The following is a 21,539-nucleotide window of genomic DNA, read 5'->3' as shown; positions in this document are numbered from 1 at the left end:
GTTTACAAATTGTGAACAAGTTTGAAATCAATTTTAAATTAAACACAGATTTGAATACATTCCTAATTCAATATTACATTCAACGGCGTAATTAAAAATTTTACTTTTAAATTATTTTAATGTGAATTTGAATAACAACATTTAATGATTTGTTATGAAGGGGTAAAATGGTTCCATGAAAATAAATTCCGTTTCCGTCATAGTAAAAGTTTGAATAATTGAAGACAATAGGAATGCTACAGGAATCCATATACATTAGCTTCATATTATAATTATGAGGTTAGGTTGAACAGATCGAATCTTATTTCGTACAAGTTAAAAATATTCATTTATGAGTACAGTATTACTGTACTTATAATGAATACAATTTTTTTTTTCTAACTTAAAAACTGATTTATTTTGTACACAAATAATAGGATATCTCAATATCTATCGAATAGCACGCAGGGCCGGATTAACATAAGGGCATTTGGGGCCTGTGCCCAGGGCCCCCACAAAATAGGGGCCCCCACAAAACTAAAAAAAAATTATGTTTAAACATAATTTTTTTTCTATTACCGCAACAGCCTAGTGTGGCCTAATCCTGAGAGCAACAGGCAGAGAAAACCAAACCCGGGAAAAAACCTATGAAACATCGGAAAATTTCGGGAAAAAATTTCACATAGGTATTTTTCAGTTAAATTAAAATAATTAGTTTTACACAATAAAATATATGTATGTTTACAATAACCTAATTTTTAAATGAAATTTACAACTTCCTAGTTCAAATCTAATTGAAAGTACAGTATTTTGTGTAAATTTTCTAAATCATCAAATTTGCCTACTCTTAAAGGGGGACCCCACCGAATTTGTGCCCAGGGCCCCTGGATTGGTAAATCCGTAAATTCATTCCGTAAGTTCATTTAAATTTTGATAGCACGTATGCGCTATCAAAATTTAAATGAACTTATTACATTGGATTTTCGTTAATATCGTTTATTCAGTATTGTAAAAAAAATTTTATTTATTTTTTCTATTAAATTACTTTATATATATATAAAGAAATTTATAATATATATATACAAAAATATCATATCAACTTATTTATTTATTTATTGCATATACAAAAGGAAATGTCATAAGACAATTGATATCCTCCCCTCGAAAAAATTACCTACAACAAAAGATTAAAATACAAATAAAAAAAAAGGGTAACAATCAAATACATGATAAAAAATATACAAAATATACATAAATAAAAACAAATGGTTATAAATTATAAAGTAACCGTTGACAAATGCGTTTAAAATGTAGAAAGTCTTTATGTAGAGATTGTTCTACATGCCCATACTCTGAACAGACAGGTAAAAAAATGATCTGAAGGAAACGGAGAGCCTAAAAAATGGGGTAAAAAAAGTTTGGTTACGAGTAACTGTGGCGAAACTCTTTGGCACAGTCAATCTGAACGAATGGAACCATTGAAGTATTTGTATAAAAGTAAACGGTCAAAGTATTTAATACGTTCGGTAAAATCGAGAATTCCCAATCTGCACATGGCAACATTAGCATTAGAGGTAAAAGGAATATTAGAGAGTTTATTAAGAATAAGAAATATTTTATCTAACTCTTTTAATTTTATTTTAAATGAGAAGAGGCAGCCATAGCCCATATTGGCAGACAATAATCTAGTAAAGACTGAATATTGGAAAAATAAATGGAACGTAAGACTGTTTTTGAAGAGATAGGTTTGCAAAAAGTCATAGAATACCACAACGAATAGCTAGAGATTTAATAATCGTATCAACATGTCTTTTGAAATTAAGTTGAGGATCAAAAATGAGGTTATTATAAGAATTATCGTATTTTATGGGATTATTGTAGATATAGAATGCAGACAACTGACATGTGAGAATTACGAATGAGTGAAAAACACATAACTGCAGTTTTTCGTAAATTAATTTTTAGGTTGGCTTTTTCTAAAAGGAAAGATAAACGGAGTAGATCAGACTAAAGGACATGAGGTCGTGATTAGCCTAATCAATTTAATATCATTAACATAGGATAATATAGGCGAAGTAATATGACTAAGTAGGCCCTATATTGTTTAAATAAGCTGAAAAAAAATCGATTGCTTAAGGTGGATCCTTGCTTATGCGTATTCCGCATAAGGAAGGGAAATCCAAAAATTCAAAATCGCGAAGTGTAATTTTATGGGTACGGAGGAGGCAGTAATTATTAAGCCAGGATTGAAAAGTAGGATCAATTTCGAAGTAATCTCTGAGTATTGAGACAAGGAGATTGGGAATTACAGAATCGAAGGCTCTTGCTAATATCTATACAGATTATAAAGACAGATTGCTTACTTTTAAAATTCAGAAGGATTATTGATATAGTTTCCAAAAGATTGATAGTGGTGGAATGATGTAGGCCACAGTGCTGAATTAGTATTAAATTGAATAAACTGTTTTACATTATTTTACATTCATATTGTATTTAATTAATAATTGGTATGCTTCTGGGACGAAAAAAAACAATTTAAAATGTAACCTACCACTGACCACAGTAAATGTTGTAACCTTAATATCATGTTTAATATTACTTAATATTCATTTTTACAAATGTTTATTATGTAATTAAATTAATTTCTTTTATTAAACTTCAGTTAGAACAAAATAGATGATTTGGAATTAACATTTAAAAATAATATTTTTAATATAAAAAACAATAATAAATAAATAAGAATTATGGTCTTCCTAAATTTTATGTTAATTTCGAGTGGTTAATTTGAAATTGTAAATTTATCATCAATTCTTTTTTTTTTTCTGCGTGAACTTCTATTGCGTCAACAAGAAAAGATCTATTGTAGTCTTTGCTTTTGTGTTAAAAATTTATTCTGATTATTAAACATTTTTAAAATCAGATTTTACAATTTATTAGAATGATGAATATCAATCAGCAAAAATAAATAAATAAATAAATCAGAAAAAAAATATAGCTACAGTAATTACAAAATGTAGCATCTTAAGTAAGCCTATAGCAGCAGATACAAACCAAGAATAGGCTATAAATATAGTTTTTCGATTTATTAGGCTATATTTATTTGTTCACTTATAATTAAATCAGGCATTGTTATATCATGATTCATTAAATCATTACTTCTTTTCATAATTCTTACATAGTAATCATTTATATTTGGTTTTATTAATTGTAAGTTTAGAACTGGAGTTTTAAATTATGGATCTAATTTAATTTAATTTTTTTTTATTTTTATTTTTTATTCACATTTATTGATAATTGAACATATTAAAGAATGTGTATTATTTTATTTTGGTTAATTAAATAAAATTAAACTACACAAAAAACATTTAATTCATGAGAAAAACGAAAAAACGAACATAAGTATCATTTCAAAATATTGTATTCATAATGAATACCTTTAGCCTATTACTTTATAGATTTGGTGTTTTGTAAAGTAAACAAAAGTATGTACAAATAGATTAAATAAATTATCAGAAAAACTGTTAAACAAGATCGTTAATTATTGTCGTTATAAATTACATTATCCTAAAAACTAATATATTTTCAAATTTTAACGGCTTTGACAATAAAATATTTGAAAAATTGAAATCATAAAGCAGATTTAATAATATTAATTTCTAAAACGTACAGTAGCCTATATTAAAATAAGATTTTTTTTTTCTTTTACAAGTCACGTTAAGCTAATTTTTCTAATCCCGTTAATAAAAGACGTCAAATAAATAAATTTATCTTATTCGTTAAACAATAGCCATAATAAACGTTTTAAATAGCTTAGAAATAATAATTTGAAATTTCGATTTGTTTAACACAAAATGTAGGCTATGTACTGTACATTTTTTCCATTACTAATTTAATAAATAAGCTATTTGATTTTCTAAATTAATTTTTTATATTGGCTAAATTTGCAGAATTTGTTAGAAATGAAAACACTATTGTATGCTATTTTTGAAAGTTTAAAATTAAAATACTTAGAACAGTAGTACTTGAAAATTGACAAATTATATTAATTTGTAATATTCTTTACATTATAAATGTAAAGAATATTACAAATTAATAAATTAATATCGAAATTATAGGATATATTTCGATTAATTATTAATATAAAAAATTTAATGACAGAATGATCAGCATCCTGCATGCAACTGTATTAATTTGTTTTGTTTTATTTTATTATGTTACCTCCGAAGCCATGAAGGGCTTTGTCTGTTTTCCCCCAAGGGGCTGTTCATACGCGTTTTGTGTGTTGAACACCAAGGCAAGTTAGCCGTTATGGGGCTCCTAATGCCTCAAGTTGTAGAGGCAGTCATTCTGTACACAACTATATGTTTGTAATTTGTATTCATTCATGTTATACAATTGGCTCTCCGGTGGCACATTGTAGTCTCATATTTCACACTTTCCTGACATTCTTTTCTTTTCTTCATTCTTCTAACTTCTATAACTCTTCATATTTCTCTTTCCAAGGCTATAACTATTGGTGGAGGCCTTCTAATCCTTCGGTAAATGTAAATGTAAAAATGTAGGTAAGGTAGAATGATCTTAATCTCTTTATTGTACAGTAATGATGCACGTCAGTAGGATAAACTACTATGTATATCTCATCTTGTAGTTCAAGCTTCGAAGTAACAGCGAAATGCACAACAAAAGTTCATTCTTTTATACTGAGATCATTCATTACAGCCTACGTAAATACTGTACAGTATAGTGGTACTCAGATGGGAGCAAATACTGTCCGCCATGTCAACTGATGAAGACTAGAGGGTTTTCTTATAATACTGTTTCATAGGGAATGTCTCTATGTTTATATATATATATATATATATACTGGTACTATTTCACAGGGGTGCCTGTATGTTTATTTATATATATAAACATACAGGCACCGCTGTGAAATAGTACTAGTATAGAGTTCATACGTACTTTATACTGGTTTTATTTACAGTTATTTGCTCCCATCTGAGTACCAGTATACAGTACATACGTAGGCTGTAATGAATGGCCACAGTATAAAAGAATGTCATCGGCTAAGAGTACGCATTGCGTGTCTCTCAAATTTGGCAACATGACTAAACAGTTTCCCGTGCACACATTTTACTGTTAATGGCAAAGTGTGTCGAAGCCGACTTTTCTTGATCTGTGAGTCGCCAGGGCATTGATATCTTAGTAAACATTTTTCTGTTTCCGGAAATAACTTTGCAAACTCACGTCACAAGCTTTCTCAGTTTTGTTGTCTGGGTTGTGAATGTAAAGTGTTTGAAGGGATAAAGATAGAGGTCGAAGCTAAAGTACGGGATAACTTTCGTATCGGTGTCTGTCTAGAATTACATCTATCGGCAAGTTAATGGAATTTTGTTTCGGAGGGTAAGAGTACTCATAGCAGTGCCGGACAGTACTCAAGTCAGAGATTCTTTCAGGAACGTCTTAGAGCAGAAGGAAAAGGAAAACACCGAAAAATAAAAAAGGTAAAAATAGAGTGGGCGCAACTTGGATTCGTAAAACATAACCAGTAAGCTTCCACTTCTCGGGTTGATAGGCCTAATGATGAAGGCGTTTTCTGTCCTGGCTGCGAAGAATCTTTCGATGATGACTAGATGCAATATGGACAATGTGCACAGTGATGGCACGAGCAGTGGTTGCACGAGTGACTATGAAGGTACAGGAGGTTTCATTTGTGATTGCTATTAGTGCGTACTCTTAACTTCCAGTACAGGGTAAGAGTACGCATTGGAATTTTCTCCTTTTTAAAACTATACTAGTTTTTTCGTTCTAACGGAAAGATATACAAATGATATATACTCAGACAGAAATGTATTGTGATAAAACAATAAACACCTGAGAAATGCAAAAAATAACATAAGGCGCGTACTCTTTCCTTCCTCTCCCTTACTTAATACAATTGCCAAGATTCACATTTTTCCAATAGTAACCTTGACTCACTGCCTCTTTCACTCTCTTTCTCCCACCATCCTGCCAGCAAAAAGAGCTTATGGAATATTGGTAAACTGCTGTTAGAAACATTCTATTTGTGCAGCTATTCTGTTGATAGTGCCTACTAACAGGATAGTCTGCTGTCTACTATTTCATTAACTATTTTAGAATGAAAATTGTATATCGTTATTGTAACACTTATTCCAAACGTATGTAAAAATAAACTGATTTGGAATTTGTTCTAATTTGAAAAATTTTGAAAGTTTATTTAACTGTAGTAATAAGTAGGCAACTAGTTCTCGTAATACAAGGTGGTTCACTCGGGACTTAACGCTTTGTTCAATAGCCTACCCTATGATTGCACAGTGACATAACATGTAATGTCAATTGGCCAATTGTTTCATCATAGATAAAGAATTCTGTTCGTGTTTCATACTCATTTTTTCATTATATAGAAGATATTCCATGTAATAAGTGTTCAATTTCGAGTGAACCATCCTGTGTAAGTTATAACCGCATTATTTATTTATTTATATAAAAATTAAATTTAAAAAATTCACGAAAATTTTTGCATTTTAAGAATTAGGTTATCCTCGATAATATTGTGACCAGAGGGTCGGCACCTCTTTAGCGCCTTGTCAGGACTGATACCACTGTGTCTTCTAGGATAGACACAGAAACAGCGAATTCAAGATTCGTGCGAGCGGTAACGTGCGCGGACGGTCGGATTCGGGATGGAGGAGGATTGAGAGACGGCTCGGAAGTGAATCACTAGGATACGGTGTTAACAACTAAAAACCGATTTAATTTAACAAAAAGGAATACATATCTATCCTATCGAATACCGGTCGAGAGAGAGTTTACAAGAAACCGCAAGTTGGTATATACCTTGTGCAGACTTCCGGATCGACGATTTGAGTTCGTTCGGTCGGTAGTTCGGTGCGGACGGAATCCAGGAACGGTTGAGATTTCCCTTTTCTTGGAGTTCGGTCGAGGAAGCGATGGAGAACTAAAGGATCTAATAATCCGGGGAGTTCGACGGTATCCTCTAAAAAAACACAAGGAATGAAGTTCCCGGTAGCCTGGACGACGATAAACCTTTTTGGAGCACTTTTGTTGAAGCGTTCGCGAACTCTCGACGACCCTTTTGTCCTTGAGTCACTCCTTTTTATACTCCAACTCACGTTACCCTTTTTCACCAATCGTGAATTTTTTGTTTTAGTTCCCAGTGACACATTCTGAGTTCCCTGAGAAAGGAAACGACTTCGAAGGGAGAGAAATGCACTCATCCCCCGGTAATAAAAATGAAAAAAAGGTTTTTTTTCTGAGGAATAAATAAATTTTCTTTTCAAGACGAAAAATGAACATTTCGTCAAATCCGATCTCTCACAATATGTATATGTACTGTACATATTAAGACACCTTCCTTTAAATCGACATTACATTTTATTAATTTGTTTGATATGTTCATAAAGTTTGTTTTTGATAGTAAAGAAAATTGTACACAAGACTAATTATTTTTTATTAAAATATATTTATTTTTTCATAAATTAAAATTTAGCTATTTTTCAATAATTCCAAATATTTCTTCAAACGACAAATGAAATCATTTATTGTATAACTTCAATTAAATATCTTCCAAAAATAAATTTTGAATATATCTGAAATTAAAAATTTTAATATTAGAATCAGACCGTTCTGTAAATAAGTATAATTTACAGAAATAAAAATTCTAAAAGTTTAATAATTACTTTAAAAACTATATACATTTCAAATTTTAAATAAATTTTAATTTACTTGAAATGAATTTACTTTAAAACTTTAAGTAATTTAAAAATTAAGAATTAATTATTCTGAAAATTCGTTTCGAATATTTCATAAAAATTATGTTATGATGGAAAATTATTAAATTCACTGCCATTCTGAATATTTAACCTCGAGTAAAAAATAATTAAATATTATCTTCGTTCTATATGTCCAAGAAAACTTGAGTTTTCAAAGTACTCTATTAATACCCAACAATTACATTAGTTTCAATACTTATAAAAAAATTTATTTTAAATAACTATTCTATTCTAAGATTAGTTTAAAATTTTATTGTGTAATGTATATTATTGTATGTCCTATTATTAAGCAATCATTTGTAACTGCTAATGGGTCAACTGTATTTTGCATACCTCTGCTCATTCTTCCTATATTTTACATCATTCCTTGTAATACAAAATTCGCCACTGAATCTCGCGATAAGATAGTTTTCTTCCAGTGACTCAGCTGACTCCAGGATAAGTCTTCTAGCTGTTTATCAACTGAATCAGGAATCGGTCTTTCTTCTAAGTCCTTAATAAGACAAGCATTTAGATACCAGAGCCACATGACATTACTATATGGCCAGAATACGCCCCAGTTGTTTCTAAATAGACAAATGAAATAAATAAGCACTGATTAAATATGTAGTTCCATATATTTAGTAGCGACAGAACTAAACTTTAAAATTAACTGAATGAGTATGCAATAAGATATTTTTTTATTACCTTAATGCTCGTATTCATAAGCAAAAATCTAAAGTTAGATTTAGAAGGTAACCAATAAGTGTTCATATACTAAAAGTAGTGATTAGTAATTGGTTAAGTTTTTAACTAACTCTTAACCAACTGTTAACTCTTGATCCTTGGTTGTGAATATGGCCGTAAGAGATGCAGAATAGACTGGGGCAGATATCGTCATGATATAGAGATGTCATATGTTTTGATTAGCTCATAATAGACAAAATTGAGATATGGCATCTAATTCATAATTTACTGATCTCTTTTGACTCAAAAATGAAATCAAATTAATGTTTTGTATATCGGATTGTATTTATGTTATATGATATCAGAACATAAGAATATATTAGCTTCAAATATATATATATATTATAATGATATATAGGCTACACAAATAATAAATGTCTATCATTTTTAATATAAAAAATATCATTTTTAACATGTTTATAATATGTGTAGACCTATATTATTATTAATTGTTATTTAAGAAATTTGTAAATATTTATTTTTTAACACGCATTTGTAGTTGAGGCCTCAGCGTAAAAGGTCAAAATGTTTTCAGTTTGATTCAGGATCTAGTGATGTTTCTGATACCAAAATAAGTGTCAGAGCATTTCGAATAGCATAGTATACTGCTAAATAGAAATAATCAGCATAAAGAGAAAAAAGACATTTGGGTCCATCGCTGCATGGAAGCTGAACTAATGTAAGTACGCATATTTTAAACTTTAATATATTTAATTACTTACAATAGACTAACTTAATTTCTACTTTCATTTTATTTCAAAACAAAATCGAATTTTATTATAAGATAAAATTTCTTGATATTACAAAATACAATATTAATACACAAAAACTTTATGTTAAAATTAAGAAAAAATGTAATGATCAACGTTTATCATTTATTATTGTTGTTTATACGATAACTTATAAATGATAAATTACACTCTTTGATTAAAGTTATAATCATTTTATGAATCTTACTGATTATATTGACGCATTTTTCTATAAATTTTGTGTTCTGTCTGAATTCGGTCAAAAAGATGGCATGAAAGATCTCGAAATATAACTTTATTACCTGTAATAATTTTTTATTTTTGTAAATTGATAATAAAATCCTAATTTATTAAATTATATTACCTGTTAATTTAACTTACCATAATTTAAACGGCTAAAAGTGTAATCGATGATAGTTGCCAGAACACCATGTGAAGCAATATTTATGTTGCGACCATCTAATCTAAAAGAAATTGAAGATTGAGCTGTCTTCTTAATTAAAACGTTGCCCAAATGTAAATCTCGATGTTCAAATTTTACTTCTAATTCTGCAGCTGCGATACTACAAGCCACTTGTTGCAAAACGCTGCTAGCTTGTTCCACGCGAAACTCCTAAATAAAGTTTAAACATTTTTCAATAATTAAATATAACAATTTTGTAATTATTAAGATTATATTACAAAAATTTTAGTTAGTTGATAATCCCTCCTATATAAATTTAGGCCTATATAACAACTAGCGGGCGGGCCCGGCGTTGCTCGGGCAAAAGTAACAATACCGAAGATTAAGATTACTACCTTACCCGTTTTCACAGAATGCAAGAATTGAGTCCCCCTGTTTTCAAACTAATTAGAGAATTTTTAGATGAATCTAAAAATATGTTTGATTTCTTGCAAAAACGAAAAAAACTGCATCTGCGTTTGCACGTCGCTTTCTCTTAACAATTCCATTGTTACGTAACACTTCCATTGTTGACACTTCCATCGTTACTTAACACTTCCATTGTTACGTAACACTTCCATTGTTGATGGAAGTGTTAAGCCTTAATCCTGTACCTCTTCCCGTGGGGAGGAATTTCGAAAAATCCCTTCTTAGTGTGCATTCTCGTGACGTACCCTAACTGTGTACCAAATTTCAACTTTCAACTCCGAACCGTTTGGGCTCTGCGCTGATTATTATTATTATTGTGTTGGGTTAAGTGAGATATACTCGGTTAACACCGGTGGCTGTGTACTATGCCGGACCAAAGTCAAGGCATAGTAACCAAAACAGAAATTAAAGAAGTGTATCAGTGTGTGTGTCTGTATTCAGGAATTTTCTCACAATATGACATGTATTCAATATAGTGGCCTTCTGTAGTGTGATGTATGTGTTTCTATTCAATTGTAATGTGCCCAGGCTTTTGTGTAGTGTGTGTGGTATGACGCCTGTAGAAGAGAGAACAACAGGTACAATAAGCACCCTATCCATCCTCCACAGATGCCTTATTTCCTGGGCGAGTTCTGTGTACTTGCTAATTTTTTCAGTGCATGCGTTTTGTATATTGTGAGTGTTTGGAATGGATATATCTATAATGTATGTGATTTTATTGTGTTTGTCAATGAGTGTGATGTCTGGTCTGTTGTGGTAAATTGTTTTATCTGTGATTATGGCTCTGTCGTAGTACATTTTGTGCGTGTTGTTTTCCAATACTGTCTGTGGAATGTATTTGTAATATGGTTCGTGGATGTCTACTAATTTGTGTTTCCTTGCAAGCTCTTGGTGTATTATATTTGCTACTTGATTATGTCTGTGTAAATAATCTGTTTGTGCCAAGAGCTTGCAACCAGAGGTGATGTGTTGTATAGTTTCTGGCATGATGTGACATTTTCTGCATGTGTCATTTGTGAGTGTTGCATCTTTGAGTATGTGTTTTCTGTAGTTTTTAGTGTTTATGACCTGATCCTGTATGGCAATCATGAATCCTTCCGTCTCCCCAAAGAGGCATCCCCGAGCTAACCAGCTGTTTGATGCAGTTTTGTCAACAAAATCATGGGCCAGATCATAAGGATGCCTGCCATGGAGTGCCTTTCGAGCCCACGATTGCTTAATGGTGTCTATGCTTTTTATATGTTGTGTTGTGTCCATATGATGTGAGTGTAAGTTTAATGGTGTGTTATTCGAGTCTGCTAGAGTTACTGCTTTGTGTAATTGTGATGTTTCTTGTTTTTTGTAGAAAAACTCTCGCAATGACTGTATTTGTTTGTAGTGAAGGTTAACTATGTCAATCAGGCCACGTCCGCCATCTTTACGTGGAAGGGTTAATCTTTCTGTGGCGGATTTAGGATGATGTTGTTTATGCTTAGTAAGTGTTGTTCTTGTTTTCCTTTGGAGTTGCTCAAGATCTGTGTGAGTCCAATGTATAACTCCAAAAGAATATGTGAGTACTGGAATGACATATGTGTTTATTGCTTTAACTGTGTGTTTTGCATTTAACTGTGTTCTGAGAATAGCATTTAACCTACTTTGGTATTCTTTAATTAATCTTTGCTTTATTTGTGCATGTTCTGTTAGTTTGGCCTGTTGGAATCCTAAATACTTGTAGAACTCGCTCTCTTCCATGGATTCAATAATGTCTCCATTTCCAAGTGCAAAATCTTCTTTCTTCAGGATTCCTTTTTCTATGTGAAGTGATTTGCATTTATCTAAGCCAAATTCCATTTGTATGTCCTTGGTGTATGAATGTGTGATTTGTAGGAGTTGATGAAGTTGTTTTTGTGTGGATGCATAAAGTTTTATGTCATCCATGTACATGAGATGTGACAGTGTATACTGTGTTGTTTTTTCATGCCTGATATTGTAGCCATATTGTGTGTTGTTTAACATGTTGGATAATGGATTCAAGGCTAGGCAGAACCAGAGAGGACTCAAGGAATCTCCTTGAAAAATTCCTCGCCTAATAAAGATTTGGTTTGTTTGTATGGAAGTGTTATGAACCCTGAGATGTAGTGTTGTTCTCCAGTGCTGCATAGTGTTTTGGAAGAATGTAATGAGTGATGGATGTATTTTGTACATGTGTAGAATATGTAGCAGCCAACTGTGTGGAACACTGTAGAATGCTTTTCTGTAGTCTATATATGCCATGTGTATGTTTCTGTGTTGTTTGTGTGCTTGCCGTAGAATGACTGAATCTATGAGTAACTGTTCTTTGCATCCCTTGTGATTTCTACGGCAACCTTTTTGTTGTTCCGTTAGAATGTCGTGTTCTTCAACATGTTTGTATATTTTGTTTGCAATACAGAATGTCAATAATTTGTAGAGTGTTGGAAGACATGTAATTGGTCTGTATTGTGTGGGGTCTGTGGTATTGTTGTTTTTAGGTTTCATGTAGTTGATGCCCTGAATAAGAAAATTTGGCATGTCTTGTGGATTGATGATGATGTGTGTTAGGTGTTTAGCTAGTTCCTGGTGCAGTGATGTAAACTTTTTGTACCAGAAATTGTGAATGTTGTCTACACCAGGTGTCTTCCAGTTGTGTATTCTGTTAACAGTGTATTGGAAATCATGTATGCTTATTTCAACACAGGGCATAGTTGGTATGTTGTGTAAGTTTTTGTTCTCCTCCTCGATCCAGCCTGCTTCAGCATTGTGCGTGACAGCACTGGACCAAAGAGAAGACCAATATGTTGTGAGTTCTTCTTCTGTTGGTGTGCCACTGTGCTGTTTATCAGTGTTTGCTTTGTTATTAATTTGTCTGTAAAAGAGTTTTTCATTGTTTGTAAATAATTTATTTTGTTGTTTTCGTAGTGTACATGTTTTGTATCGTTTGAGTCTACGTGCTTTGGCAGCAAGTTTTTGTTTTAGTGTATCAATGTATTCTGTAATGTGTGTGTTGTGATGTTCATGTTTTGTATGCGTTTTTATTTTCATAAAAATGTTTTTGAGCTGTTTCCTTAATTTGGGTGTTATGTTGCTTTTAGTGTATTGTGTCAGCCTGCCTAATTGCTGTCTAATATCATTTATTTGTATTTCTATTCTTCTCTGCCAGGCAGGCTTGTGATAGTATTGTGTTTTCTGTGTATTTGTCTGTGACTGTACTTTCAGTCCATGGTGTGTCACTACTGTGACTGCCCCAGCATAAACTAATGTATGAATGTCTGCGAGTGTAGAAATTGAATTAATGTAGTGTGGTATTAAGTGAGTGTTTACATAATTTAGTGTTTTTCCTACTTCCTTTGACGTGTTGATTTTTGGTATTCGTGGTCGTTGTGTGGGATCTGTGCCTGTATATTTAGTGAGTGTTTCCTGAAATATAAGTGAGAGCGTATTAACTAAATCCATGTCTATGTTATCAGTGATGGATGAGGAAGTAGTCTGTAGTATCATTAGTGGTAATTGTTGTATGTGTGTTATTATCAATGCTTGTTGCTAGATTATCCTGACAGGTTACATGATCTTCATTAATGTTAGATGTTTCTGTCTGTTAATGTATTTGATCAGCACCTGTTGTTTGATAAGTTCAAGTGTTGTTTGTGGAATAAGGTTGTTGTGTATAATTGTTCTTTTTTGATCAACAACCCTTTGTTCGGTGACAGTGAGGTGAGGATACTGTTGTGTGAATCTATGGTGTAGTTGTTGTCTGTATGCTGTCATGTTTGTTTCGAGTTTTGTGATTGTGTAGTAAGTACGGATGATAAACTCGTTCATTTCTACTGTCCATTTCATCCGTTGGCGTGGTTTTCCAGCCTTTGTGGTCTGTGGATGCATTACCACAGAAACACCAAGGCTGGGTTGGTTCCTCACATCTGTTGAGGGCATTGCAGTAGCCATGCTTGGGCCGGTGCTGCTTTCGCCACCGGTAACCAAGGGAGACTGTGGCCTATTTTTCGAACGTGAGCCTTTGCCTAACCCACGAACGCGGACCTTGTTAACCCGGGCAACGTCCGAGCCGGTATCACACTTTGATCTAGTTATTACCATAATAAATATCACCACAGAATGTGGGTGTGGTCACTCTTAGCTTCATTTCTCCCCATAGACCTTACTGGCATGGGTGTCCCTACCAGGAGCTTGTGCTCCAGCCTGCATTGCCCTATGGATCAGTAAAATTACTGGGCTTCCCACCACGACCAGGTAGTGACCACGGGAGAGTTATTCACGGGAGAGTTATTATTATTATTATTATTATTATTATCAACTCGTCTCGATTATATATATATAGATTATGCATGTTGATTTTTGTGTATGTTGATTCAGAAAGAATTTTACAACTTTGAAAGAATATAGAATTTTAAACAAAAGACTTAGAGAATCAGTTGAGGTCTTAACTTATAGCAAAACACAAGTTTGTCTTGCGTAGTGTAGGAATTGAGGAATATCAGACATTCCTGGAAAAGATTATCTTCAATGATAAGTTAACATATCATCCATGGACATCGGCAGCAAAGGTGAACACATTGAACATTTGTGACTTGTAAAACACAAAATAAACAAGCAACGAGTTGCTCAACTATCCTGTCAACATTTAAAGTTTTGGTGATGCCATCTGTTATCATATTTTATTTTTAAAACTTTTTATATTTTTAACTATTATAAAATGTCAAAAAGCTTAATTTTGAGTATGGGTGGGTTTTATTTATTTTTTTTTTTAAAAAAGAAAAATGTAAATGCTAATAACGAGTAAAATCGTCATTAAGTCTGACCCTCTTCGAGATATGACACAACTCCCATTATCTCCACATCTCCTCGACCTTTAACCACCAAAATTTAATCGCATCAATCTCCCTCATAAAGAAATCTCCCTATAAAGTTTCAGAAATTTTCGACAAAAAGCACAGGAGTTATTAAGATTCAAAGAGAGCGAAGAAAATCGTATCCCCCATACACACTAAAATCCATACGTACAGAAATTACCCCCGATTTTTCGCATTTCTCCACGTTTCAAGGTGTCCTAAGTCCAAAAATGTAAAAATCTTGGGAGGTTATTTTTTGACCGATTGCCATGCTTTTCCTTCGTTATGTAGGCTACATATGTTTATATATAACAGCCAGGAAAGTAAAATTGAAAGTTTACCTCTATTTCAATGTTTAAAAAATACTAGTATCTGTTGTGCAATTTATGAATAATAAATTAAAAATTTATTAAAAAATTTTCACGGATTTATGTAAAATCCTGTGTAATAAATTAAATAATTATATCGATTTTTTATTCACTTTATGTTATCAATTTTTCTTTGTTAACCAAAATCATATCTACATTAGAAGGATGATTCTAATAGGACCATAAGCAGAGCGATGGAATGACCGATAGAAGAAAATAAAATGTGTTATTTATATCTACGTTTATATCTACCTTTTGTTATTTGAAAAGGATAAAATATATTAATATCGCCTGTGATAAAAAAAGTATCATCTATTTAAGCTCAAGCAGAAAAGCCAAAATTATTTTGTAAAAAATTGATTTCTCGTCCCTTTTTGAAAACCATTATAATAATAATAAGATAAATTTATCTGTTTTAGTTTTCCCCTTTTATTCACAATAATGCTTACAAAATTGTATAATAAAGAAATATTCTTAACGCTATGGTTCTCAATTCATCAACTCTGTGTTAATATAAAATTTCGCAAATTATAAAATATGATAAAATAATCAAACGAAAACAATAACTATTGAGAAGTTTATGCAGAAATCCAACAAAAATATAGGCCTAAACGAAACCATAAAAATACCTTGTATATGTTTTTATTTCTCAACAGATGGCGACACGCAAATCAGTAACATTAAATTCTAGGTTATAAAAAATTACTTTAAATTTTACACTAGGATCATCTCATCTTATAGGAAGATTATTATATTATAAGATCATAATAATTTATAAATAATTAAATTCTTTAAAAATCTAGATTAAAGTAAATAATTTGTAATTGAAATCGATTTTGTATAACTTTTGGAAATACAGTAAATGAAAATATCTGACTTACCGAAAACGATGTGATCTGTTGCCCAGCATATTTCATTTTATATACAATGAAAATTTGATCGTCTGGAAATTCGTCTATAAAATACGTTAAAAGTAAGGATTAAGGAATCAATAAATAAATTTTTTAATAAATTTGAATTGAATTTTATTTAATTAATTGCAAAAGCAATACGAGTAGTTTAAAAATGCTTAATAATTGTCTTTCCGTTATTTTATTAAATATATTTAGTTTACATTAATCTCGAAGATTTTATAGGTTAAGTTAGTACTAGACATATTTATATAACAATTAAAAATTATTGTTTTGAAAATAGCAATAATTTTTATTTTATATAATACAAGTATTATTATTGTAAATTCAAATTTCTATTTAAAAAAATTAATTTAAAGTTTCTCTATCAATTATCCTGAGAACTAATTCATCTAAAACAACGTTTGCCTTGTCAAATACCTTTATATTGCCGTTCAACGCCCTAGATGCGTTTCGGTATAGATTATCCCTTGTTAACTATAAAACTTTAATTGCCCTTATCAGTTTTGACAAGACATCTTTACAATAAAGCAATTATAACGAGCAATTATTTATTGTGACATCGTCACAATACCTGCCTGCAATTTTTAATTTAATTCGTAAGTTATCAAAAAATAAATTCGATATTAAAATTAATGTAAACTGATAAGATGTTTTGTAGTAGCATACTAAACTTTTTTCAAACAACGCAACAAACAACAAATCAAATAACAAATAATTTCTTCAATTCTAAAAAGTAACAATTATTCAAATTTTTAAATAAATGTTAATTAATATTTTCATTAATTAAATAATTTAGTTCATTTTATTCTTACTGGGGCATTTAGTTGTTGATTTCTTTCTCAAATTATACATTTTCCAAGCTGTACGAAGATATTCTGGAATAGGTCCAGACACGCAGCTGACTCTAAAAATGTTTTAAATAAATAGGCTAATATGAATATCCCGAAAATGTTCATTTATTTATAAACTAGGAAATTTTAAACAGTTTAATTATATTTCTAACGACTATAATAGCTTAGGGATTATGTAAAAATCTAAACTTAAAGGCTCTAAGACTTACTTGCTTACTTGGGTAAATCCTGAAGTTCTGTTGATTTCATTGCTGGATAAAGAACTTAGAACACTGAAATAATAAACAGATTTCATTTTATATTTCAAATTTTACAAAAGTTTTATTTAATCATTTTTAATGAAAATTACATAGACGATATAATTTCTGGATAAACTGTGTCCAAATTCTCCAACGCTTTTCCGGTTAATGGATGGAAACCGCCTATCGGCACTATTTTATATAACTGATGAGGAATACCATACTCATCCATCATTGCAAATACATCTCCATAAGAACCTTCTCCGATCTTCCTCCAACACTGACGGTAATTTCTTAATAAACATTTAAAATAGTTTAAGATAATATACCGACTGAACGTTGACAATTTTATATATCTTACGCCGAACTGAAAATGTTTCTTATTTTTTGCCAAATTCACGAAATAGGCTAATTTTGAAATGACTATTGCGTGAAATCGGCAATTTTTGAGGCCGAGCGTTAGCGAAGCCTCTTCCATATGGTTTACAAAATTACATTTTGATTAAACCTTCCTATTTTCTATTAATTGTGATGAGGGATACAAAAGTGTAGTAAATGAGGTCCATGTCTTCGTTTTCGAGATATAAGGTCATAGCGCGACAAAGCGATATCGCGCGACTTTGTCGTATCGGGATAGAATTGAGGCAGAGCCGGAAAGAAAGAAGCGATCCTTTAACTTATCAGGTACAGAAGGGTATATTTTCTAAGATATCGACTTTTGTTTCCCCATTGAATTATGATTTAAAAAAATTAAAAGTATCCTCTTTTTACTTGATTACTTAATGATATTTATAACCTTTTATGATGTTTATTTATATAAAAAAAAATCTATACATTTTAGAGTTTAAAAATTTAATCGATTAATAAAAATAGTAATGATGTAATGCTTAATTCTTACATTTATGTATGTTTATTTTCGTAACTTTGACTCTGTAACCATGTATTGTATTTGTATTTATAATTTGTAGCTGTATTTAGTTTTTTATCTATTAATTTACTTTTCTCTACTAATAAGACTTTTACATTTTTAGTTGTATTTCTTCTTTTTTTTTATTTCAACTAGCTATAACTAACAATTTTAAATCATAAAATTTTATATTTTCTGTACACTGCAACTTGTACTGCATTTCTACTTGTATTTTGTAATTTCATTATGTATTATCCTTTTTTGTTGCTCTTCCGTTTATCTTCTGTCCACTCCTTTTAACTCCATCATTATTAAATCGTGTTGTACTACTATTTTCTATGGTCTGCATATATCCTACAATGTAATCTATGTACCTTTTACCCAACTGTGCCTAGCGGTGTTGGGTCTCAAATAAAAATTAATTTGACTGACTGACTGGATAGTTCATCTCAGATATGCCGGGCCCTGTCCTTTCTATCCACTGGATCTGACCGAGCTCATAATGGGTATAAAATAAAGTTTTTAGTAGAAAGGTCCAAAAAAAACAATAATGATGTAAATTCATAAATTTATCACAATGATGCGCTAGTGTCATTTGGCACGAATATTGTCAAAGTTGTGAAATCGGCACATCAACTGCCAGTTTCGCGAATTATGCGAATTTTTGTCTACTTCACGAAATGACAACATTCCCAAATTCGGTGCAACATATAATGAAGTTTTAATATTAGAAAAATGTATCATATATTACAATCACAATAATAATCATAAAGCATACCTTTCAGGAAATACATTGAAAAACGGAATCACAGATGTTTGTTCGCAAGCAGCGAGAACTAACTTATAGTACTTATTTGTTGGATCTGTCAGATTGCATAAAGTAAGCTGATCTATGGTTTTATCCCTAACTTCTGTTGAAACGCTGATTTCAGATATATGAGTATCGTTAGTTTCACTCCATTCATCATTCCGTTCATCCATTTGCTTAAGAAAATCATTTAATCCCATTTGTCTATCTAGTTCTTCGGAATATCCTTTCAGTGTCGATAACCAAATACTGGAACTGAACTAAAAGTAAAAGAAAAATTAATTTAACATAACTGAAAATAAGTATAAAATACATCGAATTTACTAAGTAAATATCAAGTAGTAGTAATTTTTTTTTTAAATTCTCTTATTAGAATAAGAGAATTAAAAAATTGCTATTTATGAATTTAAGTAATGATAAAAGTGATTTATGATAATTTATATGAAGAAGAAACTTACATGTTTTACGATCCAGGTTTTCATGTTAACATCTTTTCTAATTAAATATCTTCTAATCCCTGCTTGTGCTAAAATACTATTCAAGTGAAACTGTACAAATTTCTTTCTAATGTTTATAGCTCTCCATTGTCTTTGTAGCTTAATAAGATGTTTTTCAGCTTGTATTTTTTGTTTTTTAAACCAAAATTGACTTATGAGAGCAGCAAAAAGACTTTTTCGTTGTCTAATAAGTCTAGATAAATATTGTGAGTAGCATTTTTTTACTATAAGCGCTGCACTCCACTGTCTGATTGCTTGTCGCAGTATCTCCGCTTTTATCTGTCTTCTCCACCAATTTTGGATTCGATAAATTATAATTTCGTGTAATATCGATTGCATTATTTCAAATTGTCTACGTTTCGTCATTCTTCGTTTTTTTACTGCGGACATGACATAAACAGCCGAAATGAATCGCAGTAATAGATGCCGTTTGAAAGTTCTTATGTACCATTTAATGATACTAACACTTGCTGCTTGTTTATCAAGCCCTTAATAAAATAATAATTTTAAAATATTATTATAATGATAATCTTTAATAATCATTACCAGATATAATTCTACAATTAACACATCAAAGATTTCACAATTGCTGTATATTCATGTTTTTAAAATAAAATTTGAAGTAACTTTATAAAAATATAAAATCATTATATAACAATATTGCTGTAAATAAAAAAAATATTAAATGTTAAAGCATGTTAAATCAAATGATAAAAATTTAAATTTTAAAAATATATTTATTATAATACGGTACCGAAATACAAGATTAATCAATATAAAATTTTATTTATTAATACCTAACTTATTCCTATATTAGCCTAGATTTTAAAGATAAAAGTTTAGTTATAGTTTATAGAAAATAATTTATTAATAATATATTATTATTGTAATAAAATGTTTTAATTATAATCTGTATAAATTATAAATTTATATAAACTATAACTAAATTATCATATTTCAATGTAATATAAAAACTTTTCTTTAAGCTTAAAAGCTTATAAAAGTTTTATTACATCCGATATTATTGCCGTTTTATTAATTTTAATTTCTACTGTTTTACTTACTTGTTGATTTTGATCCTTTTGCAATGGATAACATATTTGAAATATTCGATAAAATATTTACATCAGAAAATTTTAATTCTTTCTTTAAAAGACAATTTAGTTAGAATAATAACAATATCAGATATTGTTTGAAATAAAAACAATTCCGGTTTTCTTGAATTATTGTTGCATGTTTAATGTTTTAAATTAAAATACTTATTTTCATAAATGAATGTACAATTAAAAATTTATATTTATTTATTACATTTTTAATATTATTACTTTATTAACATTTTATATTGATATCTTAAATTTTGAAATAGATGTTTATTGTTTATAACTTAGGATAAAATTTAAAAAAAGCTATTGTTTTCTTACTTTAACTTACGTATTAATTTAAATATTTGATTTAATGTATGTAGTTATTTGGCAATATAATATAATACGTTGTTTTCTGTTTAGATAGAGACTGGTCCACATTCATTGATTACAATTCTTCTATTTTAATGTTTTCAATAATTTGCTCGTCCTTCTTTCAATTCTAGTTCCATCAACTTTAGTTTTTCCCATTGAGCATCAGGAAAATGTACCTGAAAAATAGATTAAGTGTATCATTTCATATATTAAGACAGCGCATTTTGATTTAAACAGTTTATGCTATTACGTATTTAATTGGATGGAACTTATAAAATAATTATGCAATTGCAAACCATAACATAACTAGCATAATTAAAAATATCTTATAACATAGTAATACATATACGTTCTTACTAAAAATAGATGGATATGACTATCATAAAATATATACCTGTACAAATTATATATTTTATACATTATTTATAAATGTGTTTATAGAATATTAAATATATTCTACTGTGAGATGTATTTATAAAACAACTTAATTCCTGCACAATACACATCATATTTACTGTATA

At 30.3% G+C, this 21,539-nt stretch overlaps 1 protein-coding gene across 2 annotated transcripts; it reads right to left on the bottom strand.

Annotated features, from left to right (window-relative positions):
• Nucleotides 1-7,523: 7,523 nt before the first annotated feature.
• On the bottom strand, nucleotides 7,524-20,774 carry LOC136985738 (serine/threonine-protein kinase haspin-like). Of its 2 annotated transcripts, none has more exons than XM_067283080.1 (11): nucleotides 20,626-20,774; nucleotides 19,523-20,049; nucleotides 19,035-19,324; nucleotides 17,460-17,642; nucleotides 17,320-17,382; nucleotides 17,072-17,163; nucleotides 16,227-16,300; nucleotides 9,647-9,878; nucleotides 9,474-9,567; nucleotides 8,124-8,356; nucleotides 7,524-7,607 (listed from the first exon to the last, which is right to left on the bottom strand). In XM_067283080.1, exons 1-10 carry the CDS (start codon nucleotides 20,657-20,659, stop codon nucleotides 8,146-8,148), a joined length of 1,800 nt encoding a protein of 599 aa, XP_067139181.1. In that variant the 5' UTR covers nucleotides 20,660-20,774; the 3' UTR covers nucleotides 7,524-7,607; nucleotides 8,124-8,145. The 2 variants fall into 2 exon arrangements, 1 of the variants encoding a protein (XP_067139181.1); XR_010882377.1 differs by lacking the exon at nucleotides 7,524-7,607 and having other exon boundaries at nucleotides 8,314-8,356; nucleotides 9,647-9,729; nucleotides 9,807-9,878.
• Between the last annotated feature and the right edge of the window lie 765 nt (nucleotides 20,775-21,539).

This window comes from Centruroides vittatus, unplaced genomic scaffold, assembly GCF_030686945.1.
Source record: "Centruroides vittatus isolate TY-2023 unplaced genomic scaffold, ASM3068694v2 contig_976, whole genome shotgun sequence".
Taxonomy (NCBI): domain Eukaryota; kingdom Metazoa; phylum Arthropoda; class Arachnida; order Scorpiones; family Buthidae; genus Centruroides; species Centruroides vittatus.
This window is presented reverse-complemented; position numbering and strand designations above follow the sequence as displayed.